Here is a 24,197-nt window from a genome sequence, read left to right as displayed (position 1 = left end):
CTCAAACTACTGCCCTCAAGCATTCCTCCCACTTCACCCACCCAAAGCTCTGGGATAATAGGCATGAGCCACTGCATCCAGCCTGAATCTGAATTAGATAGAGACTTAGATTTGGGGCTACTAAGGTTCTTTGGAATTCTAAAACTGTATAATTTTTCTTCTAGGATCCCTTGACAAGATTGCTGTGGTAACTGCTGATGGGAAACTTGCTTTAAACCAGATTGGCCAGATCTCCATGAAGTCGCCACAGCTGATTTTGGTGAATATGGCCAGCTTCCCAGAGGTAAGGTGGCCTTGCTAAAATCTCTCTCCATGGTCTCTTTTGGAATGGAGGAGACTGGGTCATATCAGGAGGAAGTAAGTGTTCCTTCAGCTTAGAATGAAACAAGAGAGAAGACATAATAAAGAGAACTTAAGGATAAGGCAAAGCTCTTTTCCCGTTGCCAGATTCCTTTTCTGTTAAACATAAATGCTACAGAGGCTAGGTAAGTTGTTTGAATACCCAAACGGGTCCCATCTAAGAAAAACAATACTGGAGATGCAGTGATTGGTGTTTGGCCAGCGTGGAAAGGTTCTGGTGACCTGGAGAGCCTGTGCCTTGTCTGAGTGGAATGCCTCTGCCCAGCTCCTGCTGATCATTGCCAGGCAGAATGTAGGCCTGGTAATCAGCGTTACCTGATACTACGATTTTTGTTTCTAGAAGCTAGTAACACACATTTTAATGTCACATCTTTATTCTTTAAATATTGATGACTAATTCCATTTTTTTTTTAAGACTATGAGGCAAATAAAACCATATTTTAGTGGGGCAAATGTGGCCTGAGGGCCACCAATTTGTGACTTCTGCATTAGTATTTGGAGTAGACCCTCCAGGAAGTCCTTTTATACTAGACTGACCATTGCAGAATATTGCATGGAACACTCTGCTTCCATAATTGGAAGGTGGGTTGTATTAGGTCATTGCATCGTTGAGGCTTTATGATTTTAAGTATAGTTGAGGAAGGTAATTGGCCTTTTTGTTATTGGTCCACTAGGAATTGGCCTGGATTAGGAGTCCTAGAGTACCTGGAATCGGGTGCCATCTCTACCACCAACTGGCTTTTTGACCTTGGGCAAGTTGCCTCACTCTCTGGGCCTCCATTTCCTCATCTGCTAATATGAGGTGAAGGAATCCTCCTGTTCTTATTGTCTGTTTCAGTAGTTGTATTCCAAAGTCATAGACCAACGTTGGACCTGTTGGATTTGACAAACTAGGCTAGAGGTAGGAGACAGGGAACGCCCTTACTGTGAACACACAGTTTCAAATCAAGGGGCTCTGATAGCTAATGGGCCAGGCACACCTGTGAGGGTGCTGTTACCACTCCCCTACTCCATTCTCCAATACTACAACCAGAATGAGTTTTTGAAAAATATATATTGTGCCAGGCATGGTGGCTCACACCTGTAATCCCAGCACTTCGGAAAGCTAAGGTTAGAGGATCACTTGAAGCCAGGAGTTCAAGGCCAGCCTGGGCAACATAGTGAAACCCTGGCTCTACAAAAATTTCAAAAATAAAAAAATTAGTGAGGTGGGTTGGCCTGTAGTCCTAGCTACTCAGGAGGCTGCAGTGGGGGGATCACTTGAGTCCAGGAGTTTGAGGCTGCAGTGAGCTATGATCATGCCATTGCACTGCAGCCTGGGTGACAGAGCAAGATCTTGTATATTAAATAAATAAGTAAAAAAATGTACATATAAAAGATTTTGTCATTTGTCATTCCCATGCTTTGCATTTATTGGTGGCTCCCAGCAATCTTTAAGAAAAAGTCCAGAATCCTCACTGTGGTCTAGATGGCTTTGCTTGATCTGGCCTCTGTCTTTTCAGTTTTGCCAGTCTTGTGCCACTGTCATCCTTGTGCAGTGCTTTAGCCGCACTGGTCTTTCAGTTCCTCAGACACACCAAACCCTATCATCCTTAGAGCCTTTGCATATCCTGTTCCCATTGCATGGAACGCTGTTGCATGACTAATTGCTACTTATATTTTGGATCATGGCTTAAATGTCACTTCTTAGAGAAGCCTTTCCTGACCTCTCCAATTGGAATTATTCCTCCACACTAGGTTCTCCTATACAGCACAATTCTTTTTCTTTATTGTACTTATTACTAGTATACATTTGTGTATGCATTTATTTGTCATCTCACTTTTACTAGAGTGTAAACTTGGAATGTAGGAATGTCTAATTTGCTCATGTGTCCAACACCAAACACAGTGCCTGGCACATGGAATCATTTGGTAAATTTTCCTCGAATGGATGAATACCTGTTATTAGGTTGATAAAAGGGAGGCACCCATTCCTGGTGTTACTGAGGAACAGAGAAATTGATGAAAAGGGAGCTGTCAACTCTTTCTCTTTCTGGCCCCCTCTGAACCACTGAGGCCTCTCCTCCTTGTTCATCTAATCCCATAGGCACTGCGGGCCAATTTAGGGAATAGCCTCCTAATTACACAGCTTGAAGACCTCATCAGGCAGATTGCTTTTTCAGAGCCAGCCACTTCTTTTATTAAATAGAAAATGGCATTCACAGAAGAAGCACCTGATTGGCCACCAGAGCATCTTACGAAGCAGGAGGAGATATTAACAGCTTAATTTTTTCTTAGGAAGTTGGGGTATATCTTCATTTTTCAACTCAAGACATCTTTGCCATTTGTTCAAGTTAGAATTCCATGGGTTTTGGAAAAATCCTTACAAGTATATCAGTAGAGAGGTTCATTTACAGGGACAGAATGAGGAAGTGTGAGTTACATTGTCTTTTGAATTCCTTTATCTCATCTGTTGTACATACTAAACAAATAGCTCTAACTAAAAATTTCCTTCCTCCAGCTTAGAAGCTGACCATAGAGTACCCAGGTTCATGGCTTTAAAATGCTGAGCTAATCCTCTCTGTGTTTATGTAATTTCTTTCTGTTTCACATACAGTTGGCTTTCTTTCCAAACCCGAGCATTTCCGTGTCACGCTGTAGTGACACGATGCAGATTTACATGCATAATCGTTTTGAATGCATTAAAGACAGAAAACTGTGTTGCATTTGTTTAACATGTGTCCTGCTTGATAAATGATACACATAGTTGCTGCCTTCCATAAACTTGCCTGCAGCTAGAGTTAATGATGGGAAAGAAAAGAAGGGAATAAAAACCACAGCATGATTTGAATAAAACAAGGCAAATGAAAAAAATAAAAAATAAAAAAAAACCACACACAACTCTGCAGGCTCCATTATTGCTCTTGTGGAAGGAAGAAAATGAATGTGTATTGATTGTCTCCTTTGTCACTAGTCTCTTTCTCATATTTTGTTCCATATGATCAGTACAGGTACTCTGTAAAATTAGGCATTATTTATTCATTTTATCGATGAGGAAACTGAGACTCAAAGGAGTAAAATATCTCCACTAGGTTCACACTGTTGTGACAGAGCCAGGATTTGAACATATCTCTGTTGGACATGAAAAAGCCTATGCTCCTTTCACCATTCATTCATTAATTCAGCACATATTTTTTGAGTCCTTACAAGTGATTGGTTTCTATTTGAGGTGCTGGGAATTCACTGATTATTAAGACAGACTATGTGTCTACTTTCTTAGACTTGACTTTACATTGGGATATGAAGAAAATGGAAGGTCAGTAATTGATACGGCACTAGCAGAGTTGACTTGAATCCAAATTCTCAAGGACTTGTTCACCTGTCTACAAAAGTCCTATTTTTGTTGTTGTTGTTGTTGTTACTTAGCACAGATTAACTTAGAATAACAAAGGCAGACACTACTGATTGATCACATCACTCTTCTCTGCCTGACCCCAGATGAGATTTGTGATCTTTCTCAATACACTACTGCAAGCAGCCACAACCAGTTAGTTATGTCATTTGAGAGCAACCTGTTTGCCCTATGATACTGTGGAGCATCCTTTCCTTGAAGGGATGACACATAAGAGATGGAAAGTCTATAGGAACGTATGCCTCTTAGTCTGAACTAAAGAGTTTTTCAGATGTCATAGGAGAACATGACTAATTCCCTGAGGTTCTGTGTTGTACCATGTCAAAGGAAAAAATATGTAGAATTCAGTAGTTTTCTTTGTAAAATAAAACTTTGAATCACGATTTTTCTGAATATGAAAAGACACAGAAAAGTTGAAGTATAAAATAAGATTTTGAGCCGTTATATAGATGAGGTAAAGGAAATGAGTTTTTCTAATAGATCTGAACCAAATCACTAATATATTCAATCAACAAGCTTTTACTGAGCACTTACCATGTACCTGGCACTCTAACTTTTACTGGGAAGATGTAAATATTGAGGCATAATTCCTGCCCAGCTTGGTGTCAGTAGTCGGTGCCCTCGTGCCTATAGGGGAAGGTTGTATGGAAATACTTGGGTCAGCTTGTGCAAGGCAGGTAGTGGTGATGGGGTATTATAGTAATGATTATCAGTCATTCATGAGAAGCTATAGTAGAGGATTGAAAGACTTGAGATTGGATTACCCCTTCATAGTGGAGATTCTCTCTTTATTGTTAGCTTTAGACTGTGTGGTTTTTTTTGTTTTTTCTTTTTTAAGGAAGATGACATTTATTTTGCAGAGAAAAATTAATTTTATTTCTTTATTCAGCTCTTTTATTACCTTGATTATAACCTTTATACTGCAAACGTAATTCCAAATTAAATTTGGCTGTTTAAGAAAAAATCAGGCCAGGCATGGTGGGTCACGCTTATAATGCCAGCACTCTGGGAGGCTGAGGTGGGCAGATCGCTTGAGCCCAGGAGTTTGAGACCAGCTTGGGCAACATGGTGAGACCCCATCTCTATAAAAAATACAAAAACTAGCCAGGTGTAGTGGTGTGGACCTGTAGTCCCAGCTCTTCTTTCTTTTTTCCCTCCCGCAGCTACTTGGGAGGCTGAGGTGGAGGGTCACCTGAGCCTGGGAGGTCAAGGCTGCAGTGAGCCGTGATTATGCCACTGCACTCCAGCCTGAGTGCCAGTGTGAGACCCTGTCTCAAAAAAAAAAAAAGAAAAAAAGAGAAGAAAAATCACATCCTTAATGTTATAATTATTGAATGCGTTGAACTTGGGATCTAGAAAAAAGTAAAGGCAGAGCAGCATCATTGGATTAAATCCCTGTTCAATCTCCTCTTAACTCTGCCAGTAACTGGAAGTTTGATGGATGGGGGTCCTCAAACCATCTCTCTTGGGCTGTCAGGGAAGACCATGTCTACTCTTGGGGGTGTGACCCTATTCTACAAGTTCCTGTTCACATAATGAAGAGACTTGGTTACGTCAGAGATCCCTTCCAGCTCTGATAATCTGTGGCCAGAGGTACTATTTTAAGAATGTACTGCCGGGCGCGGTGGCTCACGCCTGTAATCCTGGCACTTTGGGAGGCCAAGGCGGGTGGATCACGAGGTCAGGAGATCGAGACCATCCTGGCTAACACAGTGAAACCCCGTCTCTACTAAAAATAAAAAAAATTAGCCGGGCGTGGTGGTGTGCGCCTGTAGTCCCAGCTACTCGGGGGCTGAGGCAGGAGAATGGCGTGAACCTGGGAGGCGGAGCTTGCAGTGAGCCGAGATCGCGCCACTGCACTCCAGCCTGGGCAACAAAGCGAGACTCCGTCTCAGAAAAAAAAAAAAAAAAAAAAGAATGTACTATTTTAGGTAGTGGCCACAATATGTTACATTCTGTGTACAGCCTCCCAAGAGGATTCTGCGTGTGTATGTGGAAGTTCTGGTTTGTCTTTGTGACCTTATAGTAATACCTCAGGTAGCTGTAGCAATAAGGTTATATAAAAATGAAATGAATGAGTTTTATGGGCAGAGAACCTAGAAAAGTAAAATAGGTGTGTATCAACCCCCATTCATTTAAATTAGAAAGTCTAGGAGGAGCTCAAGTGCAGGAATTGGCCTTTGAATCCAAGTGATGTGGATTGGCTCTGGTCAAGCCTAAAATTCTTTTGAAAATATCAGAGGCTTTATTTTCATGAATTCCACATTGTCATGCCAATGAAAGGATCTCTCTTACACACTGCTTTCTTGTTATTCTTTAGGATTACATACCAGGTGTAGTTATAATGTTGCTTGAGTGTGAGGTGAGGCACTTTGGGAAATGAGTGTGCCAGTGTGCCAGCTGGCCCATTAGTGAGCAAACTTTCAGAGAAGCCCCTGAAGGATGTTGGGCAGGATAGCAGTACCTCAGCTATATGAGGACATCAACTCCACCTTGTTTGGGGGTTTTATGCATTCTTACCTTTGTATAATAAATGTATATAATATGTTTATATAACTGCTCTTGCCTGAGTATTACTATGTGCCAGGCACAGAGCAAGATGCATCGCTCATGTTATTTCACTACCTCTCTGAGGTTTAGGTGCTACATGGTCTCAGATGACAAAATATAGGTACAGAGAGGTTAACCATGTGCCCAGGGTCACATGGTTACCAGCACTGGGATTTGAACTGAGATCTTTCTGACTCCAAAGCCCATGCTTTAAGCTAGTATACCACACTACCTTTGCGGGAGCATATACCAGCAGAGATTCATTTTGCATTCCAAAATATGAGTGAGTTTGGTGTGAGTACAGATGTGAATGAGTTAAATTTATTTACTCATTTCAAATCGGCACTGGTATATTTTGAGTGTAAAATGTCAACTGGATTTTTTTACGTATGAAATCTTTCATCTGACTTTACACCAATCTTTGCAGAGACCAGCCCCCCTCCCTTGAGGATTTATTGTGGTTTTGATCTGTGTTGCCTCAAACCATTGAAATCTTTTCAAAGAAGCAGAGCTGTTTTCTTTTTATTTTTTCTTCTTTCTTTTTGTTCCTCCTGCAGTACAGTGGTACCAGGAGTGGACATAGTTTGCTATTCAGCTTGATCAAAGCACTCTACACCAATGTAACTTCCTGATCTTGCTGGTAACAGAACTAAATGTTTCCATGTTCTGCCAAGATGGGTTGCCAGTTATCGACAGAGGGCTTGCATCTGGTAATAATTATTTACTAATTCTGTTTACCTTTTGATCTGGTTTTCAGTGTACAGCTGCAGCTATCAAGGCTATAAGAGAAAGTGGAATGAATCTGAACCCAGAAGTGGAAGGGACGCTAATTCGGGTGCCCATTCCCCAGTAAGTTTGGCTGAAATTCACATATTTTAATGAAATGGAGTGGTTGTCCTTGGAAGGAAACCAGCAAACACCCTACTATACCATTAGGCCAATAACATACCTTGCCTGCACCTTTCACCCTGGCAAACATCTTTTGAGATCACTTTACTAATTCAGAAATACTTATTGAGTGTCTGTTATGTACTAGATGTGAGGTTTGCAACAGTAAGCTTGAGAATTTGTTGTCGTTACATACTTTACATTCTGGTTGGGAGGGTAGGACAAATAAATAAAGTCATTCCAGATAATGACATGCCATGAGGCAAGAAAAGGCAGTGGGAGCAAATAGGGAGTGACTTGGTAAGGATGATGGTGGCAGGGGCACCTTTAGCCTGAGAAGACTGTTTATAGAGGTAACGTTTTTGCTGAGAGCTAAATGATGAGAAAGAACCAGCCTAGGGGAGAGCATTTTGGGCAGAGTGAACAGCAAGCACAAAGGCCGCAAGTCTGAAAAGACCTTGACACTGGTAGTCTCTAACTTATATTCTTTGAAGAGCTATTTTTTTTACATTAGTCCTTGCTAGTTGAAGAATTTTAGGCATGAGAACAGAATATTGTTAGTTATATAAATATATAGAACTTAAAGTTTTTTTTTTTTTTGAGACGGAGTCTCATTCTGTCACCCAGGCTGGAGTGCAGTGGCGTGATCTTGGCTTACTGCAAGCTCCACCTCCCAGATTCACACCATTCTCCTGCCTCAGCCTCCTGAGTAGCTGGTACTACAGGCGCCCGCCACCACGCCCGGCTAATTTTTTTAGAATTTAAAAGTTTTAGGTGAATAAAAATAAAATGTTCATTTTTAAATTAAAAAAAGAAGAGAAAATACAAGACTTTGGCCTTTTTGAGAAAGAAAAAAGTCAGTGTGTGCGAAATGCAGGGAGAGGGTGGTAGGAGAGGAGGTTGGACTAGTCACTAGAGGCTGATGGTTTAGTCTTTGTAAGTCCTGGTGAGTGTTTGGGCTTTATTCTCATTGTGATGCGAAGTCAGTGGAGGGATTTAAGCAGGGGAGTGACCTGATCTGATGTTGACTATGTGAGGGTCTCTCTGGCTGCTGATTTAACAAATGGACTGTAGGGGGACAAAGTGGACACAAGGAAAACCGTCAGGAGGCTCCTGCAGCAGTCCAAGTGAGACACATCTTCTCTGATTCCATAGCAAAATATTTAAATCCCTATTCCTACACAGTGCCTCATATATAACAAGGCCCAAATAAGTGTTGAATTAACTTGTTCAGTCTTTCAGCAAGTATTTATTAAGCACTAATGGCATACCAGATACTTTCTTAGCTGTTGGAATATAGCAGTAAACAAAAGAAACAACAAAAAGTCCCTCTCTTCCTCGGGCTTCCCTAATAGTTGCATAGGCACAGTAAATAAGTACGTAATGGAATGTCAAGTGATAGTAAGGACAATGAAGTAAAAAAAGCAAAGTAAGGGGATAGAGAGACTTGGGGCTTTTATTATGGATAGGGAGGGTCATGAAGAAAGGGACATTTGAACAAAGACCTAATGAATGAAGCTTCCAGATAACTAAAAGGGAAATGGAGTTGAACACTAGTTGAGTGTCTTTTTGTGCCACGCATTATCCTGTATTCCTTTACGTATATTGCCTCATTTGTCTTTAATCCCTGTAAAGTAGGTTTTTTCCTAGGCATGGAAGTTTAGGCTCGGAGAGGTAAAGTCATACCTTTGAGGCCACACAGCTTGTGTGGAAGCCACACAACTTGTGCCGCAGCTTGGACCCAAACCCAGTTTTAGATGATTCCAAAGCCTCATGATGTACCTACACCCATTCAAACAACAAGAATCAATCCCAACATGGGGAGTTCAGAAACTTCCCACACTGAACTTTTTCCTGCCTCATGGCCAGAAAATAGCTGTCTTGTTCCGTTGTGCTCTCAGTACTCTGTGAGGCTGAATTAACACTCTGCTTTGAAATCATGTGAATTGGGAACAATATAACTTAATGTTTAAGAAGCAGATAGACCTGGATTCAAGTCTTCCTGCTTGAACCAGATAGTTCGAGTTTGTTTGGCAAGTTCATTGATTTGCTCAGTGAATATTCCGAGAATGTATATGTGCCAGGCTCTGTGCTGGGGATGTATAGACGTGATGTATGCCTTCATGGAGCTCACAGGCTGTGTGCCAGGTCCCTTGTTTGTATTGCATCAAGCTTGTGGAAATTACTAGGACCCACATTTATAGATGAAAAACGTGAAGTTCAGAGAAATTAAGGGACTTGCCTGAGATCACCTGACAAGTAAATGGCAGTCAGGATTTGAAGCCTGAGTTTTTCTGTTAACTTTCTCCTGTATTTTCTGTGTAGATGCGTAATTCTGGAAAGTGCTAAAGGTACGCATGGACATTAGAAGCAAGATTTACAAGGGTAGTAGGTAGTACTCAGTGGGTTTATTTTCTAGTTTTTGCTGTCCTGTTTGTGAAACCTCGGACAGCCACTTAACCGCCCTGAGCCTTGGTTTCCTCACATATCAGATGAAGGGATTATTCTTAGTGGCCTGCCAGGTCCTTTCTGAAGCTCCAAAATTCTATGGGGCTATGAATTTGTGCTACTAAATGCTCATTGCTGATTTAGATTCTTCTTAAGGTGACCCAGTTGTGTATCACATTTTTCTTTCAAAGATCTGGTTGACAACATGCATTTCTGCAGCCCCACAGGAGTAAATGATCACTGTTGGTGCATTGTATGTAAGTTTGAAAGATCAGTGAGTTTAACTCGAATTTCTAAAGATATGAGGATCTGTTACATTTTTTTTTACATTATTTTATTTTGGTTAATGGGTGTAATCCAAGAGAAAGTTGATGGACCAAAACCGTCTGCTCCTGCAAACCTCATTTTTTATATACTTTCTTCCCTTTGACAAGGTAGTGGGGTCATGAGGCCCCTTACTGAATTATAACGTTTGGTAGTTTTCCAGATAAAAAAATGAATGATCTGTTCTTTATTATGGAGGCTGTGTCATGTGAGAGGATAAAGGTTGATTTATAAGTAAGAGGATCAAGGTTTTTATTTGGTTTTAGCAGTGACTCCCATATGACTCTGGGCACATTGCCCTAGCTGTTTGCTGCCTTCTAGTTCCTTATTTGTAAAATAGGTTAGTGCATAATGATAAGCAGAGATGTGGTGAGGTTAATAGAGAAAATAAATTAAGTGGTATGATTTCCTTAAACTATATAAACATACTTCAGTAAACTTTTAATTTTCTACATGTTATATAATTTTAGGAGAAAAGGAAGGAGGGAGGAAGGGAACTAATAGGTTGAGCACCTACTATGTGCCAGGAATGGTTAGGTGCCTTACATATTCGGGAAAGCAGAAAAGTTTAATGGTTAAATTTTGCGTTTAAATTTTGCATTGGTGTCACATAAGCATGAAATTGAGTTCCAGCACTTCCTGCTCTTTGGCTGTGTGACAGTGGCACCTGTCTCTGCCTCTCTGAATCTCAGGCAGCTTGTCTGTGAAATGATAATTTGCAGGACTTGCCATATATGCTTATTGGGAGATTTCAGTGAGATAATGTACATGAAGTTTTTGATGCTTAGTAAGCTCTCAATTAATGCTAGCAAATATGCTATTTCAATCATCCCCTTTCACAAATAGGAGCATCTTTCCTTTTTAGGGATGAAGAAAATGAGATTCAGAGAGGTGAGGCATTGGTTCTGGGTCACACAGCTGGTAATTGACAAAGCTGTGAGGAGGAAAACAACACATCAAATCTTAAGTTGGAACTTTGATGGGTAGGGGAAATAGGAAGCATACATTCTTAGGATCAGTTTCTTTTTTTTTTTTTTTTTTGAGATGGAGTCTCACTCTGTCGCCCAGGCTGGAGTGTAGTGGTGCAATCCTGGCTCACTGCAGCCTCTGCCTGCTGGGTTCAAGCATTTCTCCTGCCTCAGCCTCCCAAGTAGCTGCAATTACAGGCGCCCGCCACCATGCCTGGCTAATTTTTATATTTTTAGTAGAAACGGGGTTTCACCATGTTAGCCAGGCTGGTCTTGAACTTCTGACCTCAAGTGACCCACCCACTTTGGCCACCCAAAGTGCTGGGATTACAGGTGTGAGCCACTGTGCCCAGCCTCTAAGATCAGTTTCTGATGATGAAAGTTTGAGTTTAGTTCTAGGAAAATTTGCCTCCTCTGATTGATCCTGATTCTTCCACTGCCTAATGATAGTCTGTAGGTTTGCTTTTTTGACTTAACTCTGGATACCCAGAACTAAATTTTATTTTCAATGGAAACAGATCTCACCTATTACCTCACCCTCATTACATTCCTCTGATTCTCATATTCTTATTTAAATGAGTCTACTGAGTATGTGACTCTTAACTATAATCTGCCTCTGATCTTTTGGGGAAGTAGGTAGAAGATAAGTCCTAACTCAGTAACAGTCAGGCTTGGAGCTTGAGTGGTCCTTATCACCAAGTCCTCTTTTTACAGCCTCTGAGACTCAGCTCTGCGTGGCTGTATGTGAGGTTTTTTTTTTTTTTTTTTTTTATCATGGCTATCTCCTCAGGTAAATAACCATTGAGTCTTAGGGGCTCTGGATTATATCTTTTCCCACTGACAATGTGGATAGCTTTTGTTTGCTTCTCTGGCAGTGATTTTTATGTAGATAAGTTAGTCAACTGGATTGGTTTTTTTTGAAACATTCCTGTTAATGGAGATATACTGAAATAGTTTCTTCTATTTTTCCAATTCAGGCAATTACATTTTAGGTACAGTTTATCAACCACCTAAACTAGAGGTATAATGCCTAGAAGTGCTGAGCTGAACACTTCACAATTTCTCCCCAAATTCTTATAACATTATGTGGTGAAGAGACTATTTTAGGCTCATTTGACTGATGAGAGTCCTGAAGCTCACAGAAGTTGATGCCCAATATCAGATAGCTAGTAAGTGGCAGAAGTAGGATTAGAATTGGGGTCTTTGTTACTGCCTTTCTTACTGTTCCTGTCTCCTGATAGAAGATTTATCTGGAATATCCATCTTTTCACTCCTTAATCAGGGGCCCTGAAAAGTTTTGATCAGGGGTTCATTTTGTTCAGGCCAAGTTTCTGCCTCCACCTTATTCACATCATCATTATGCCCCTAAACAAATAAACAAATAAGAATACACTCCCTTACTCATTGTTTTACCAAGTATCTATGGGAAAACCACACTAAGTAGAATAGTGGTTCTTTGGTTTGAGATTGCTGAGTTCATGCCTGGCTTTAAATAAATGCTATAAGGAAACTATGAATTCACCCAGGAAACAAAACTACATATGATTGACTCATTCCTCACCAAGGTTACGTCTTTCCTTGATTGTCTTCCAGTTCCTTCATCAGTGTGTCTGTTGGTTTTATTTTAAATAAAATTACATAAAATATTTAAATGGGGCTAAGCACGGTGACTCACACCTGTAATCCAAGGACTTTGGGAGGCTGAGGCAGGCAGATCACAAGGTCAAAAGTTCGAGACCAGCCTGACCAACACGATGAATCTGCATGTCTACTAAAAATACAAAAATTAGCTGGGCGTGGTAGGGCGCGCCTGTAATCCCAGCTACTCAGGAGGCTGAGGCAAATCACTTGAACCTGGGAGATGGAGGTTGCAGTGAGCTGAGATCGTGCCTTTGCACTCTAACCTGGGCGACTGAGCGAGGCTCTGTCTCAAAAAAAAAAAAAGAGAAAATGTCTCCATCCTTTTCTCCTTTGGGAACCACTTTTAGTACCTTGATTTTCTAGATTTTTTTCCAATGTAAAGTCAAGCATATGTCTGGTATCTCCTTCATTTTTCTTCTAATGATACGGGATTGTACTATACATAGTGTTCTGTACCTAAAAAAAAACCAAAAACTTAAGCCGGGCGCGGTGGCTCACGCCTGTAATCCCAGCACTTTGGGAGGCCGAGGCGGGCGGATCATGAGGTCAGGAGATCGACACCACGGTGAAACCCCATCTCTACTAAAAATACAAAAAATTAGCCGGGCGCGGTGGCGGGTGCCTGTAGTCCCAGCTACTCAGGAGGCTGAGGCAGGAGAATGGCGTGAACCCGGAAGGAGGAGCTTATAGTGAGCTGGAGATCGCGCCACTGCACTCCAGCCTGGGGGACAGAGCGAGACTCCATCTCAAAAAACAAAACAAAACAAAAAAAACAGTGTACCATTGCTCTCTGTTGTGAGAATTCTTCCTCACTCTTTTTCTAAAGGTGTACTGTTGGCATTTTACACTTAACCAGTTCCCAAATGTCAAGTATCTTAGTTTAAACTTTTTCTCTTTTACTATTTCTGAATGATTTTCTAAGGCCTACTTCCTGTTCTTCTGCTGGGAGTGGGAAGTGGTGGCGTGGGGACTGTGCTTGGGAAAGAAGTGAATGCAGAATGTGGGGGATGCTGTGGCTGTTGCCCTTGATTGAGTGCTTATTTGCAACATCACTGCATAGTACTGTGCTTCTTAGAGACATGGACGTTTCAGGGCCAGAAAACCATCTGCAACACACCCAAGTGACCCCTCTGTTGGTACTTAGACCCAGACTTGATGTGGCTCTTTTAGGAAACCCGATTGGTATTTTAATGCCTTCCCTGGCTCACTGTAGGGCAATAATAATATTAAGGAAAGTGACTGTTTACTGAGTGCATACTGCATTCTAGGCTCTATACTCTATTATTGAACACATTCTGTTCCCTATTTTTTATGCATGAGCGAAGTCAGCCTGAGTTGTTAGATAACTTGCTTGGGTTCATTTAGCTAGTAAAGGTAGAGTTGAGCAGGATTCAAACTTGGGTTTGTTTTACTTGTAAGTCTGTATTCTTGCATCCGTGGACTTCTGAGAGTACTTTCTGTTTTTATTTTGCGTTTGCTTCTTCGTTTTTGTAGCAAAGGATAGCAATTGATGTTTTAAAATTTAATTATATAATAACCCAAACTATGTGGAACATAATTTACAAAACTCACATCAGGATGCCTAATCTCACAGTGAACTTGTCTGCACTTTTTGGTTCAAGGGGCAGTCTGGGATATAATGTATTTATTTAGTTTTATTCAACTTTATCAAAGTATAACTTACATACAATAAAATGAATCCATTTCAAGTATATGTGATGATGGCTTTTGACAGATATATGTGTCCCTGTAACTACTACCCCAATCAACATACAGAGCAGTTCAGTCACCCCAAAAAGTTATCCTCTGCCCCTTTGCATGTCAGTCTTCAATCCTCTTCCTCTGTCCCAGATAACCACTTCTCTGCTTTTATGAAGAGTTTTTATGCTGAAATGTAAAACTTGTAGGACATTCATAAATTTACTCAACAGACATTTATTGAGTACCTATTATATGCCAAGCATAGTGTTAGACACTGATGATAAAGTAGTTGAATAAGCCAGACAAAGCCTTTGTCCTTAATGGAGCATCTACTGGGAAGATGGTTAACAACACACACATATAGTTTGTGTGTGTCAGATGGTCATATTTTTCTCTCTGTAGAGAAAAATAAGGCAGTAAAAGGAAATACAGGATGCTGTGAAGGTGGGGATGGTGGTGGTTCAATATTAAGTAGATGTTCATGAAGTGTTCAGAGGAAGGTGATACTTGCAGAGAATTGAAGGATGTACAAGAACAAACCATGCCTGTATCCAGCACTGAGGCAGAGGAAGCAGAAAGTGCAAAGGCCCTGAGGTAGGAGTCTACCTGGGATGTTCAAGGAACAGCAAGAGGGCTCATGTGCCTGTAGCAGAGCGAGTGAGGAAAGAGAAATAGAAGATGAGGGCCAGGTGCGGGCTCACACCCGTAATCCCAGCACTTTGAGAGGCCAAGGTGGGCGGATTAGTGAAGGTCAAGAGTTTGAGACCAGCCTGGCCGACATGGTGAAACCCTGTCTCTACTAAAAATACAAAAATTACCCAGGCGTGGTGGCACGCGCCTGTAATCCCAGCTACTCGGAAGGCTGGGATTTGTAGTAGAGATGAGGTTTCACCATGTTGGCCAGACTGGTCTCGAACTCCTGACCTCAAGTGATCCGCCCACTTCGGCCTCCCAAAGTGCTGGGATTACAGGCACGAGCCACTGCACCTGGCGGAAGAGAAGATTTTGTCCATATTTATTTTCAGATGCTACTGGACATCTAATTGGAGAGGTCAAGTAGGCTGTTGAATATATGGACCTGAAGTTCAGAGGACAGATGTGGGCTAGAGAGATAAATTTGGGAATCATGAACTTGTAAAGGAGGCCACGAACTTAGATGAGATTACTTTAGAGAGTAAATGTAGGTAATGAAAAGAAGAGGTTTGGGGACTAAGCCTTGGACACTTTACTTCAAGGTTTGGGGGTCAGAGAGATGAGGAGGAACCAGCAAAGAAGACTGAGAACAGGTGTCCAGTGAGGTAGGAGGAGAACTAGGAAAGTGTAGGGTCCTGGAAACCAAGTGAAGAAAGTATCTCAAAGAGGGGAGGGAGTGATGGGGTCACAGAAGGTAAGATCTGAGATTGTTGGACTTAGCAACATAATTTATTGATCAATTAATCTGTCTCTGTGGTTAGACAGAGATTGATGGGCTTTGGGGTTAGACAGACCTGGGTTCAAATCCCTGTTCTGTCACTGTGGGTATGTCAGTTTGGGTCCTCTGAGAAGCAGATGCCAGGATGGAATTAGATGTGCAGGAAATGTCTGTGAAGGACAAAGGGGAGAGGGAGCAGGAGTAGACCTAGTGTAGGTGTGATACTGGTGGAGAAGGGGAAGGAAGAGGGTTATGGGGAGGGAGACTCACACTGCAGTGCAGCCAGGCTGATGGGGCATTCCTGAGCAAAGATTGCCCCTACAGCAGCCCCATTTAGGCATAAGAACCTGGCTCTAGTACCTCTGCCATGCATGGTCATTGACTGGGAGAAGCCCAGTGGATGTGGCCTTGATGTGATCTCAGCAGGAATGTCACAGTGGATCCGAAGGTGTGGGGCCTGGAAGTTGTCAGGCATCTGTGCCCCTCACAGCAGGTTCTACTGGAGGGTGATCTGAGCAGCATACCTTCATGCCCACTGCAGTGAACTTGGGCAAGTTGCTCAATTTTTTGAAGCTTCAGCCTCCTTATCTGTAAAATGGGAATGGTATCTATGGTTTTGAAGAGTATTAGGATATTTTATATGAAGCTCATAGTGTGAGGCCTGGCATATCATAGGTACTTAAATTTTAATTCCTTTATCTTAGAGTATTTGTTATTATATAATCCTCCTGGTTAAGGAGGAAATGTCCTTTTCCTGATTTTTTGGGGAGTAAAACCAATAAGTAATAATTTATTTCTGTTTGCTGATTTCTGTTTTAGTCCTTAATGCCCTCCTTTCTTCTCTTCCTCACTAACCACCTTCCTGAAGCCCCATGTTCTTTTTTTCCCCTGTCTTTTCCTCTATTTTTACAGACGGGAGGAGTTGAGTCATTATGTTGGAAGTATCTTGGAATTTAAGTTGCTCGGACATACTGTAGTTTGATTGTTAATAAGCACTTGGTTTGTTCTTTGAATATGAGTTATGTGTGAGCAAGACCTCCTGGAAGGTATATCCCAAATAAGAAAATCTAGTGACTAGTCCTGCTTATGGCGTGAGAATTTCTTTACGTTCCTGATAAAGGCAAGAAGCCTTGACTCTCCTTGGCACTCTCAGCCCACTGAACTGCTTCCTAAAGCTTCAAGATCATTAGATAATTGCCATTGTCATTTTCCTCTGGGCATTGTTGGGGATGATAAACTTTATGGCTAGACTAGGCTCTTTCCCCCAGACTTTGTTCCAAGTTGATAGGAAGGAGAATGCCACTGAGACCAGGGAGTGTCCTAGATAACAGTAAAAAAAACCCTGAGTTATAGTTCCTCAGCCTAAATTCTTTCTCAGGTGTTTATTCCCCCCCGCCCCTCATACGCTGATGTGCAGTTTCTCACAAATGATGACCAGGTTTTTCCAGGGAGAGCAAGCTGGGTGAGGCAGGGCAGGATGGTCCCTAGGTGGAGGTAAATGCAGAGGGGAAGCTGTGTAGCTAGGAAGAGGTGCAGTTGACAGCTACAGGAGCCAAGGTGACAGTCACTAAAACTCTAAAAAGAAAACCAGGAGAAAGAGCTTTGTGCTTTTAGGATACTTATTTCAACTCTCTGATCCTTGGTTTCCTCACCTGAAAATGGGATCATAGAATATTTACTTTTGTGAAGATTTGTTGGGAGAAACTCCTGTGAAGGATAGAGGGGAGAAGAGAACAGGAGTAGACAGGGAGAACCTTTAGACAGCAGTATAGATCTGATGCCAGTGAAGAAAGGAAAGAAATTCAATAAATGAGAGTTAATATTATTTTTTAAATTGTCATGATCAGGCTAGCCATTGTTACTGAGTATTCTATGACTTTTCTGCATGGTGATTTTTTTTTTTTCTTTTTGAGATACAGTCTCTGTCTGTTGCCCAGGCTAGAGTACAGTGGCATGATCTCATCTCACTGCAGCCTCCACCTCCCAAGTTCAAGCGATCCTCTTGCCTCAGCCTCCTGAGTAGCTGGGACTACAGACATGCGCCACCTCGCCTGGCTAATTTTTTTTTTTTTTTGTATTTTTAGTAGAGACGTGGTTGCGCCATGTTGCCCAGGCTGCTCTTGATCTCCTGGCCTCATGTGATCCACCCGCTTTGGCCTCCCAAAATGTTGGGATTACAGGCATAAGACTACGTCTGGCCTGCATGGTGATTATTAACTGTTGTGGGGGAGTATTGTCTGTCTCTACTGCCATGAGGCGTGCTGCCTGTCATCAGGCTTTCTACCTAGGATACAAGTATTGTTCAGTGGTGAGAACTAGATAGGCATATGGCATTTTTGTCGCCTTCATTGAAATATAATTCACCCACTGAAAGTGTACAACTCAATGGTTTTTAGTAGTATATATTCATAGAGGTGTGCAACCAGTTGTAACCACAATCAGTTTTAGGAAATTTTCATCATCACTCCAAAAAGACGCTCTACCCATCAGCAGGCACTCCTTACTTTCCCCCCAGAACCTTCTCCTAGGGATTGCTCTGGGCTATTAATAATCCACTTTTCTATCGCTGTGGGTTTCCTAGTTCTAAACATTTTATGTAAATGAAGTCACACAATATGTGGTCTTTTGTGACTGGCTTCTTTCTATTTGCATAATGTTTTCAAGGTTCTTCCACGTGTCAGTACTTCATTCTTTTTTATTGCCAAATAGTATTCTATTGTATGGCTATACCACATTTTATATATTAGTTCCTCAGTTGATGGACATTTGAGTTTTCTCTACTTCGGGGCTGTTAAGTGAATACCACTGCTACGGACATTTGTGTGAACATGCTTTTAATTCTCTTGGATATAAACCTAGGAGTGGTTTATGACCAGTTAATTGCTGGGTCATATGGCAACTCCATGTTTAACTTTTTGAGGAACTTCCAAACTTTTCCACAAGGACTGCACATTTTAAATTCCCACCAGCAATATACGAGGATTTCAGTTTCTCCATTCCTTTGCCAACACTTGTTATGATTATCATCCTAGAGGCTGTGGAGTGGTATCTTATTATGGTTTTGATTTGCATTTTCCTGATGACTGATGGTGCTAAGCATCTTTTCATGTGCTTTTGGCCATTTGTATATCTTCTTTAGAAAAATGTCTATTCAAGTCCTTTGCCCATTTTATAATTGGATTGTTTGTTCTTGTGTTACAAGATTTCTTTATATATTCTGGATATTAGACTCTTATCAGATATATGGCTTTCATCTTTTTAAATTGCAAAAATAACATACATTTATCATAAAAATTCAAATCCTACAGAAGTATAATGAAAAGTTCATTTATTGTTCCCCAGTTGTTCTTCCCAGAAGTAACCATTGTTAGTGTATCCTTCCAGATTTCAAAGGATGAATATGCAAACCTATATATATTTATATATATATTTATTTATTTAGTTTACATAAGTGGGATATATATATTTAGTTTACATAAGTGGGATAAAATGTCTACAATACCACAACTTGCTTTGTTTCCCCCTTTGACTTAATATCTTGTATACTTTTTAATTTGTTTTTTTTGAGACAGGCTTTTTGCCACTCAGGCTCGAGTACAGTGGCACAGTCACAATCAGTGGCCCTGACCTCCTGGGCTCAAGCGATTCTCCCACTCAGCCTCCTAAGTAGCTGGGACTACAGGCACAAGCCACCAAGTCTGGCTAATTTTTAAATTTTTTGTAGAGATGAGGTCCCACAGTGTATCCCAGGCTCCTCTTGAGCCCCTGGTCTCAAGCAATCCTCACCTCGGCCTCCGAAAGTTGTGTACGTATTTTCATGGTGATCGCATTGCTGCCCAGAAATGCCCTTTTGAGATGGATTTAATACAGAGGAGGAAACTAGGGATCAGAAAGTTTAAGTAACTTGCTCATGGTCACAGATTAGTAAGTGAAGGAGCCGTTATTCAAACTTGAATCTGTCTGTTTCCAAAGCCTGGGCTGTTACCATGTTATCACATTTGCTCCTTGGGCTGCCGACGTGAAACCTACTTCCTTTCAGTTCTGTGGCCTGCCTGTGCTAGCTGCTATATTGCCTTGTGGATCTTGTTACAGAGTAGTGTCTATAGTTTGCACATTCCAGGAAATACTGGTAATACCCTTTTCTACATCACACACACACACACACACACACACACCCCTTTAGGGATATTGAAAGAAAAAAACCACACACACACACACACACACACCCCCACCCCTTTAGGGATATTGAAAGAAAAAAACCACACACACACACACACACACACACACACACACCCCTTTAGGGATATTGAAAGAAAAAAACCCTGAAAGATGAATGCCTCATGACCTGACTTGGGCTGGGGCAGACACAAACTGCATTTGAGCAACTGCAGCTGCTGCTTTAGCCCTTTTATTCCCACTGCCTGCTTGCCATTGCTGCGTTTGCAGGGCCATTCATTCTCCTGGTTTGTTCCAGTACACTGTTTCTTTCTACTTTCCAGGCCTGGGTAAGCCTTCATGCAGTTTTTGAACACCTGTCTTGTGTTCAGTGTTGCTTCTCACCTGGCCTGTGGCTTTTTAGGAGTGCATCTTGCTATTGCAGGTCCCAAGTGTGTGGAATGGGGCTCCTTCCCAGCGTAGATATACCAATTGAAGCACACAAGGACGTTCAGTCAAGAATCAAAAGTGGAAGATAGGCTGAAGAGCAAGTTGCCACCAACACTTATGCAAAAATTGCAAACAAAAGGACAGGTTTCTCTTGTCCCTGCCCGTCCTCTCTTCTCCATGCCTTGTATCATGCACCTATTTATGGTACCTAGCGGTTGACTACCGTAGATCAGATCACTATTCCATTTCTTTCCTCCATAAATTCCCTCTCTTCTTTCTCCCCACTACTCTTGGACGTGTCGGGGAGTAGCATGAACTATATATCTAAGCCGGTCTTAATGTGAGAATAGTACTATTATTACCACCACTGGTAAGAATAGTTGCTAGATTTGTCTAGCACCAACAAGAGAGGAACAGAGCAGAAGGCCTGGAATTCAGGAGTCAGGCTATACTGGGCTCAAATCCCATGTCTGCCAAGAACTTTTTGTGTGACCTTGAGCAGGTTACTTGATCTGTCTGAACCCCCACTTCCCAATTTTTTTTTCCCCGCAGGCAGGGTCTTTCTTTGTTACCCAGGCTAGGGTGCGGTGGCATGATCATAGCTCACTGCCACCTCAAATTCCTGAGCTCAAGGATCTTCTGGTCTCAGCCTTTCAAGTAGTTGAGAATACAGGCATGCCCCACCATGCCCAGCTAATTAAAAAAAAAAAAAAAATTTGTAGCTGGGCACTGTCTCACGCCTGTAATCCCAGCATCTTGGGATGCTAAGGCAGGTAGATCACCAGAGGTCAGGAGTTCGAGACCAGTCTGGCCAGCATGGCGAAACCCCATCTCTACTAAAAATGCAAAAATTAACCTTATGTGGTGGCGCGTGCCTGTAGTCCCAGCTACTCAGGAGGCTGAGGCAGGAGAATCGCTTGAACCTGGGAGGCAGAGGTTGCAGTGAGCCGAGATTATGCCACTGTACGCCAGCCTGGGAGACAGAGCAAGACTCCATCTCAAAAAAAAAAAAAAAAAAAAACTGTAGAGGTGGAGTCTCACCATGTTGCCCAGTCTGTCCACTTTCTAATCTGTAAAACCCAGGTACTCACGCCACTAATGTCACAGGAATGTTATGAAGATTAACTGAGCTAATGCATGGAGAATGCATCGGCTCAGAACTTGACACAGGGAAATGGCTCTGCAACAGTTTTCGTTATTATTAGTATTGAAGGGGAGCAGATGACATTGGGGTCAGGTGGCTGGGCAAATATAAGTGGGCCTTACCATGATAATAATGTGGTCTCTCCTTATCTCCTTCTCTTGCTTTATTTTCTTCATATACTTTGTGTCATTTTATCTGCTTAATTGTTTACTGTGTCTGTCTCGCTTTCACTAGAATGTGAGTGCTTTGAGAGGAGAGAGGAAGAACTTTGTCAATTTTGTTCATTGCTGTATTCCTAGGCCCTCAAACAGAGCCTAGCGTGTAGTAAGTATGCAATAATGTAGTCATTGTTTCTGGAACACTGTGCCAACTGTTGTTCCGGCTGCCATTTATGTATTAGCTAATATACTTGTAACATCCTTTTGAGATCAGTATATTATCTCTATCTTACAGATGAAGTAACTAAGTCACAGAGGAATGGGATTTTTTGTGCCCAGTGTCACACAGTTAATAAGTGAAAGAACAGGCTATCTTTCTCCAGAGCCTGGACTTGTAGCCACTATGCTATGTTCTCCCCTAGTAGGAAACATTACAATTACTTTTATTAATAATATTATTGAGAACTTAAAATAGTTTATTACCTTATATGCAAAGTCATTTAGCTATCTTCTCTCATTTGCTCATAACACTGGAAAAATCCTGTACGGCCTCCCTCATCCCTCTGCACTTGACGGTTGAGGAAATAACAGATAATGTTTATTGAGTACATCCCATGTACCAGCACATTTATTAACTTGTTTAATTCTCACAATAATTAAGTTGTTGTAAGAGGGACTGAATGGGAACAGAGAAGAACAGTTAAGTAAACAGTATTATACACATTTGACAGATGGAAAAACTGATGCAGAGGTAAAATAACTTGCCCAGGGCCACAAAGCTGAAAACTGATAGATCTGGACCTCAAGCCCCAACAGTCTGACTTCAGAGACTGTTCTCTTAAGTGCTTCACCTGACAACCTTGCATTCAGAGAGGAAAAATTAAAGTCCACAGGTCCTCAACTTGTAAGTGGCAGAGCTGGATTTGGAAATCAGGTTTGCTCTGACCACCAAATTGTGCTTTTTTGCATGTATGATGGAGCTGAGGCAAGAGTTATGTCCACTTACCCCAAAACTGGGGTTTCCATCCTTCTGTGGCGACAGGGAAAGAGAAGACAAGTGACTTAAGACCACTCAGCTGGGAATGTGGAGCTGTGACCCCTGACCGCAACCTCCTTTCTCATTCAGTCAGGCTGGTCTGGGCTGTGTTTCGGGATGGTATGTCTGGTTTAACCAGGCATCAGTCACAGAATAGTCCTTTGAAAGCAGGTGCCCAGTTGTGTCCCCAGAGAGAACTAAAATTACTACTGGTGTTAGAAGTCCTTCCAAAATGTATGATTTCCTTGGGCTAAAAGGATACCTACAGAAGATCTAATGTCTTTATGATACATTAATGTATGTAAAACAGGCTAGTGGGATGAGGCGAGGGTGGTGTCCTTAGAAGCATAGGAAATCTGGCTAGGCTACACAAACAAAAACATTTCCTTCAGGACCCACAGCCCCAAGGCATAGGGCAGCTCCCACCAGCAAACAGTGAAGCAGGCACGTGATCCTCCTGATTTCAGGCCCATGCTCCCGTAGAGGGAGTCCCGAAAGCCCAGGGAGGAGGTGGCAAGGTTTCTGTCAGTGGCAGTGTCAGGAATGTATCTTGATATGCCGTTCCTTGAAAGTGCAGCTTCCTTCTCCCTTAACCTGCTCCCTACAGCTGCTGGAGCAGAATTCATGTCCCCCGCTTTCCCCATTGCCTACTGCTCTCCTCTGTTCACGTTCTGTTTCTGTCTACTCACTATCCCCTCAGTTGCCTAAGCTCCAAGTGGCAAAATCCTTTGTGACCATTTTCTCTCTCACTGCTCACATCCTATTCTCCCCAAGTCCCAGAGATTCTGTAGTAAGAATAATAACTCAGCTGTCCTTTGTTGAGCTTTTACAGTGCATACATATTGACAGCACGCCAAGTACTTGCCCCCATTAATTCATTTAATCCTCACTTCCACCCTCTTTGTAATATTCTTACTCCCATTTTGTATAGGAGAAAACTGAGTTTGGAGAGGTTGAATAGCATACTCAAAGTTCTGAAGCTAACAAGTAGCAGAGCTGGAATTTCAGCCTAGGTCTTTTTGGCCCTAAACCATGTCCTTTCTACATTTTAAAGCCCCCTTTAAGTGTCCAAAGAGCCTTCTGAAGTTGCGTGTCTGTTGCATTACAACTTTTTTGCTGTCATTACCTGAGCTGAGCGTGACTTCCTCTGATATACACCTGGTGTATAGCTTTGTACATGTGTCACATTCTCATTGAAACAATAGGAAGTATCATTTCAGTCAGTGGGATTCTCTGTTGTGTGAGTTAGCAGTGGGGCATGCCCTCTGCTTATTGTTCATAGGAACATGCTCAAGGAATTTTTCAGGAAGGCCCCCATCCAGGATGTTACTGGAAGATCTGCCTGGTGGAGCTTGTACAAACAAAGTATGACCCTGCCAGCTCGGCCAAAACCCCTGCCTTGTGCTAGAGGCTCTCTGACCCTAGCGGAAAAGGCTTCCTCACCCAGCCAAGAAACTGCAAAAGGGTGGGTCCTGAGCTCCCCGTCTACCTACCTAGAGGCTCCTGGTCAGACTCTTACATGTATGTAGATCTGGTTTGTATATTGCTGTCTACACAAACTAAAAATCTGAT

The 24,197-nt window shown here is 41.9% G+C and overlaps 1 protein-coding gene across 4 annotated transcripts in view; it reads left to right on the top strand.

Moving 5' to 3' along the window:
* MRRF (mitochondrial ribosome recycling factor) overlaps nucleotides 1-24,197 on the top strand; it is a 65,688-nt gene that overhangs the window by 25,911 nt on the left and 15,580 nt on the right. For all 4 annotated transcript variants that reach the window (XM_025359059.1, XM_025359057.1, XM_025359060.1 and 1 more), the window contains 2 exons: nucleotides 165-283; nucleotides 7,059-7,150. In XM_025359059.1, the coding sequence (XP_025214844.1) occupies nucleotides 165-283; nucleotides 7,059-7,150 (211 nt within the window). The remainder of the gene's footprint in view (nucleotides 1-164; nucleotides 284-7,058; nucleotides 7,151-24,197) is intronic.

The sequence above is a fragment of the Theropithecus gelada genome, chromosome 15 (genome assembly GCF_003255815.1).
Source record: "Theropithecus gelada isolate Dixy chromosome 15, Tgel_1.0, whole genome shotgun sequence".
NCBI classification, from domain to species: domain Eukaryota; kingdom Metazoa; phylum Chordata; class Mammalia; order Primates; family Cercopithecidae; genus Theropithecus; species Theropithecus gelada.
The sequence above is the reverse complement of the archived record's forward strand: the minus strand, read 5'-3'. Positions and strand labels throughout refer to the sequence as shown.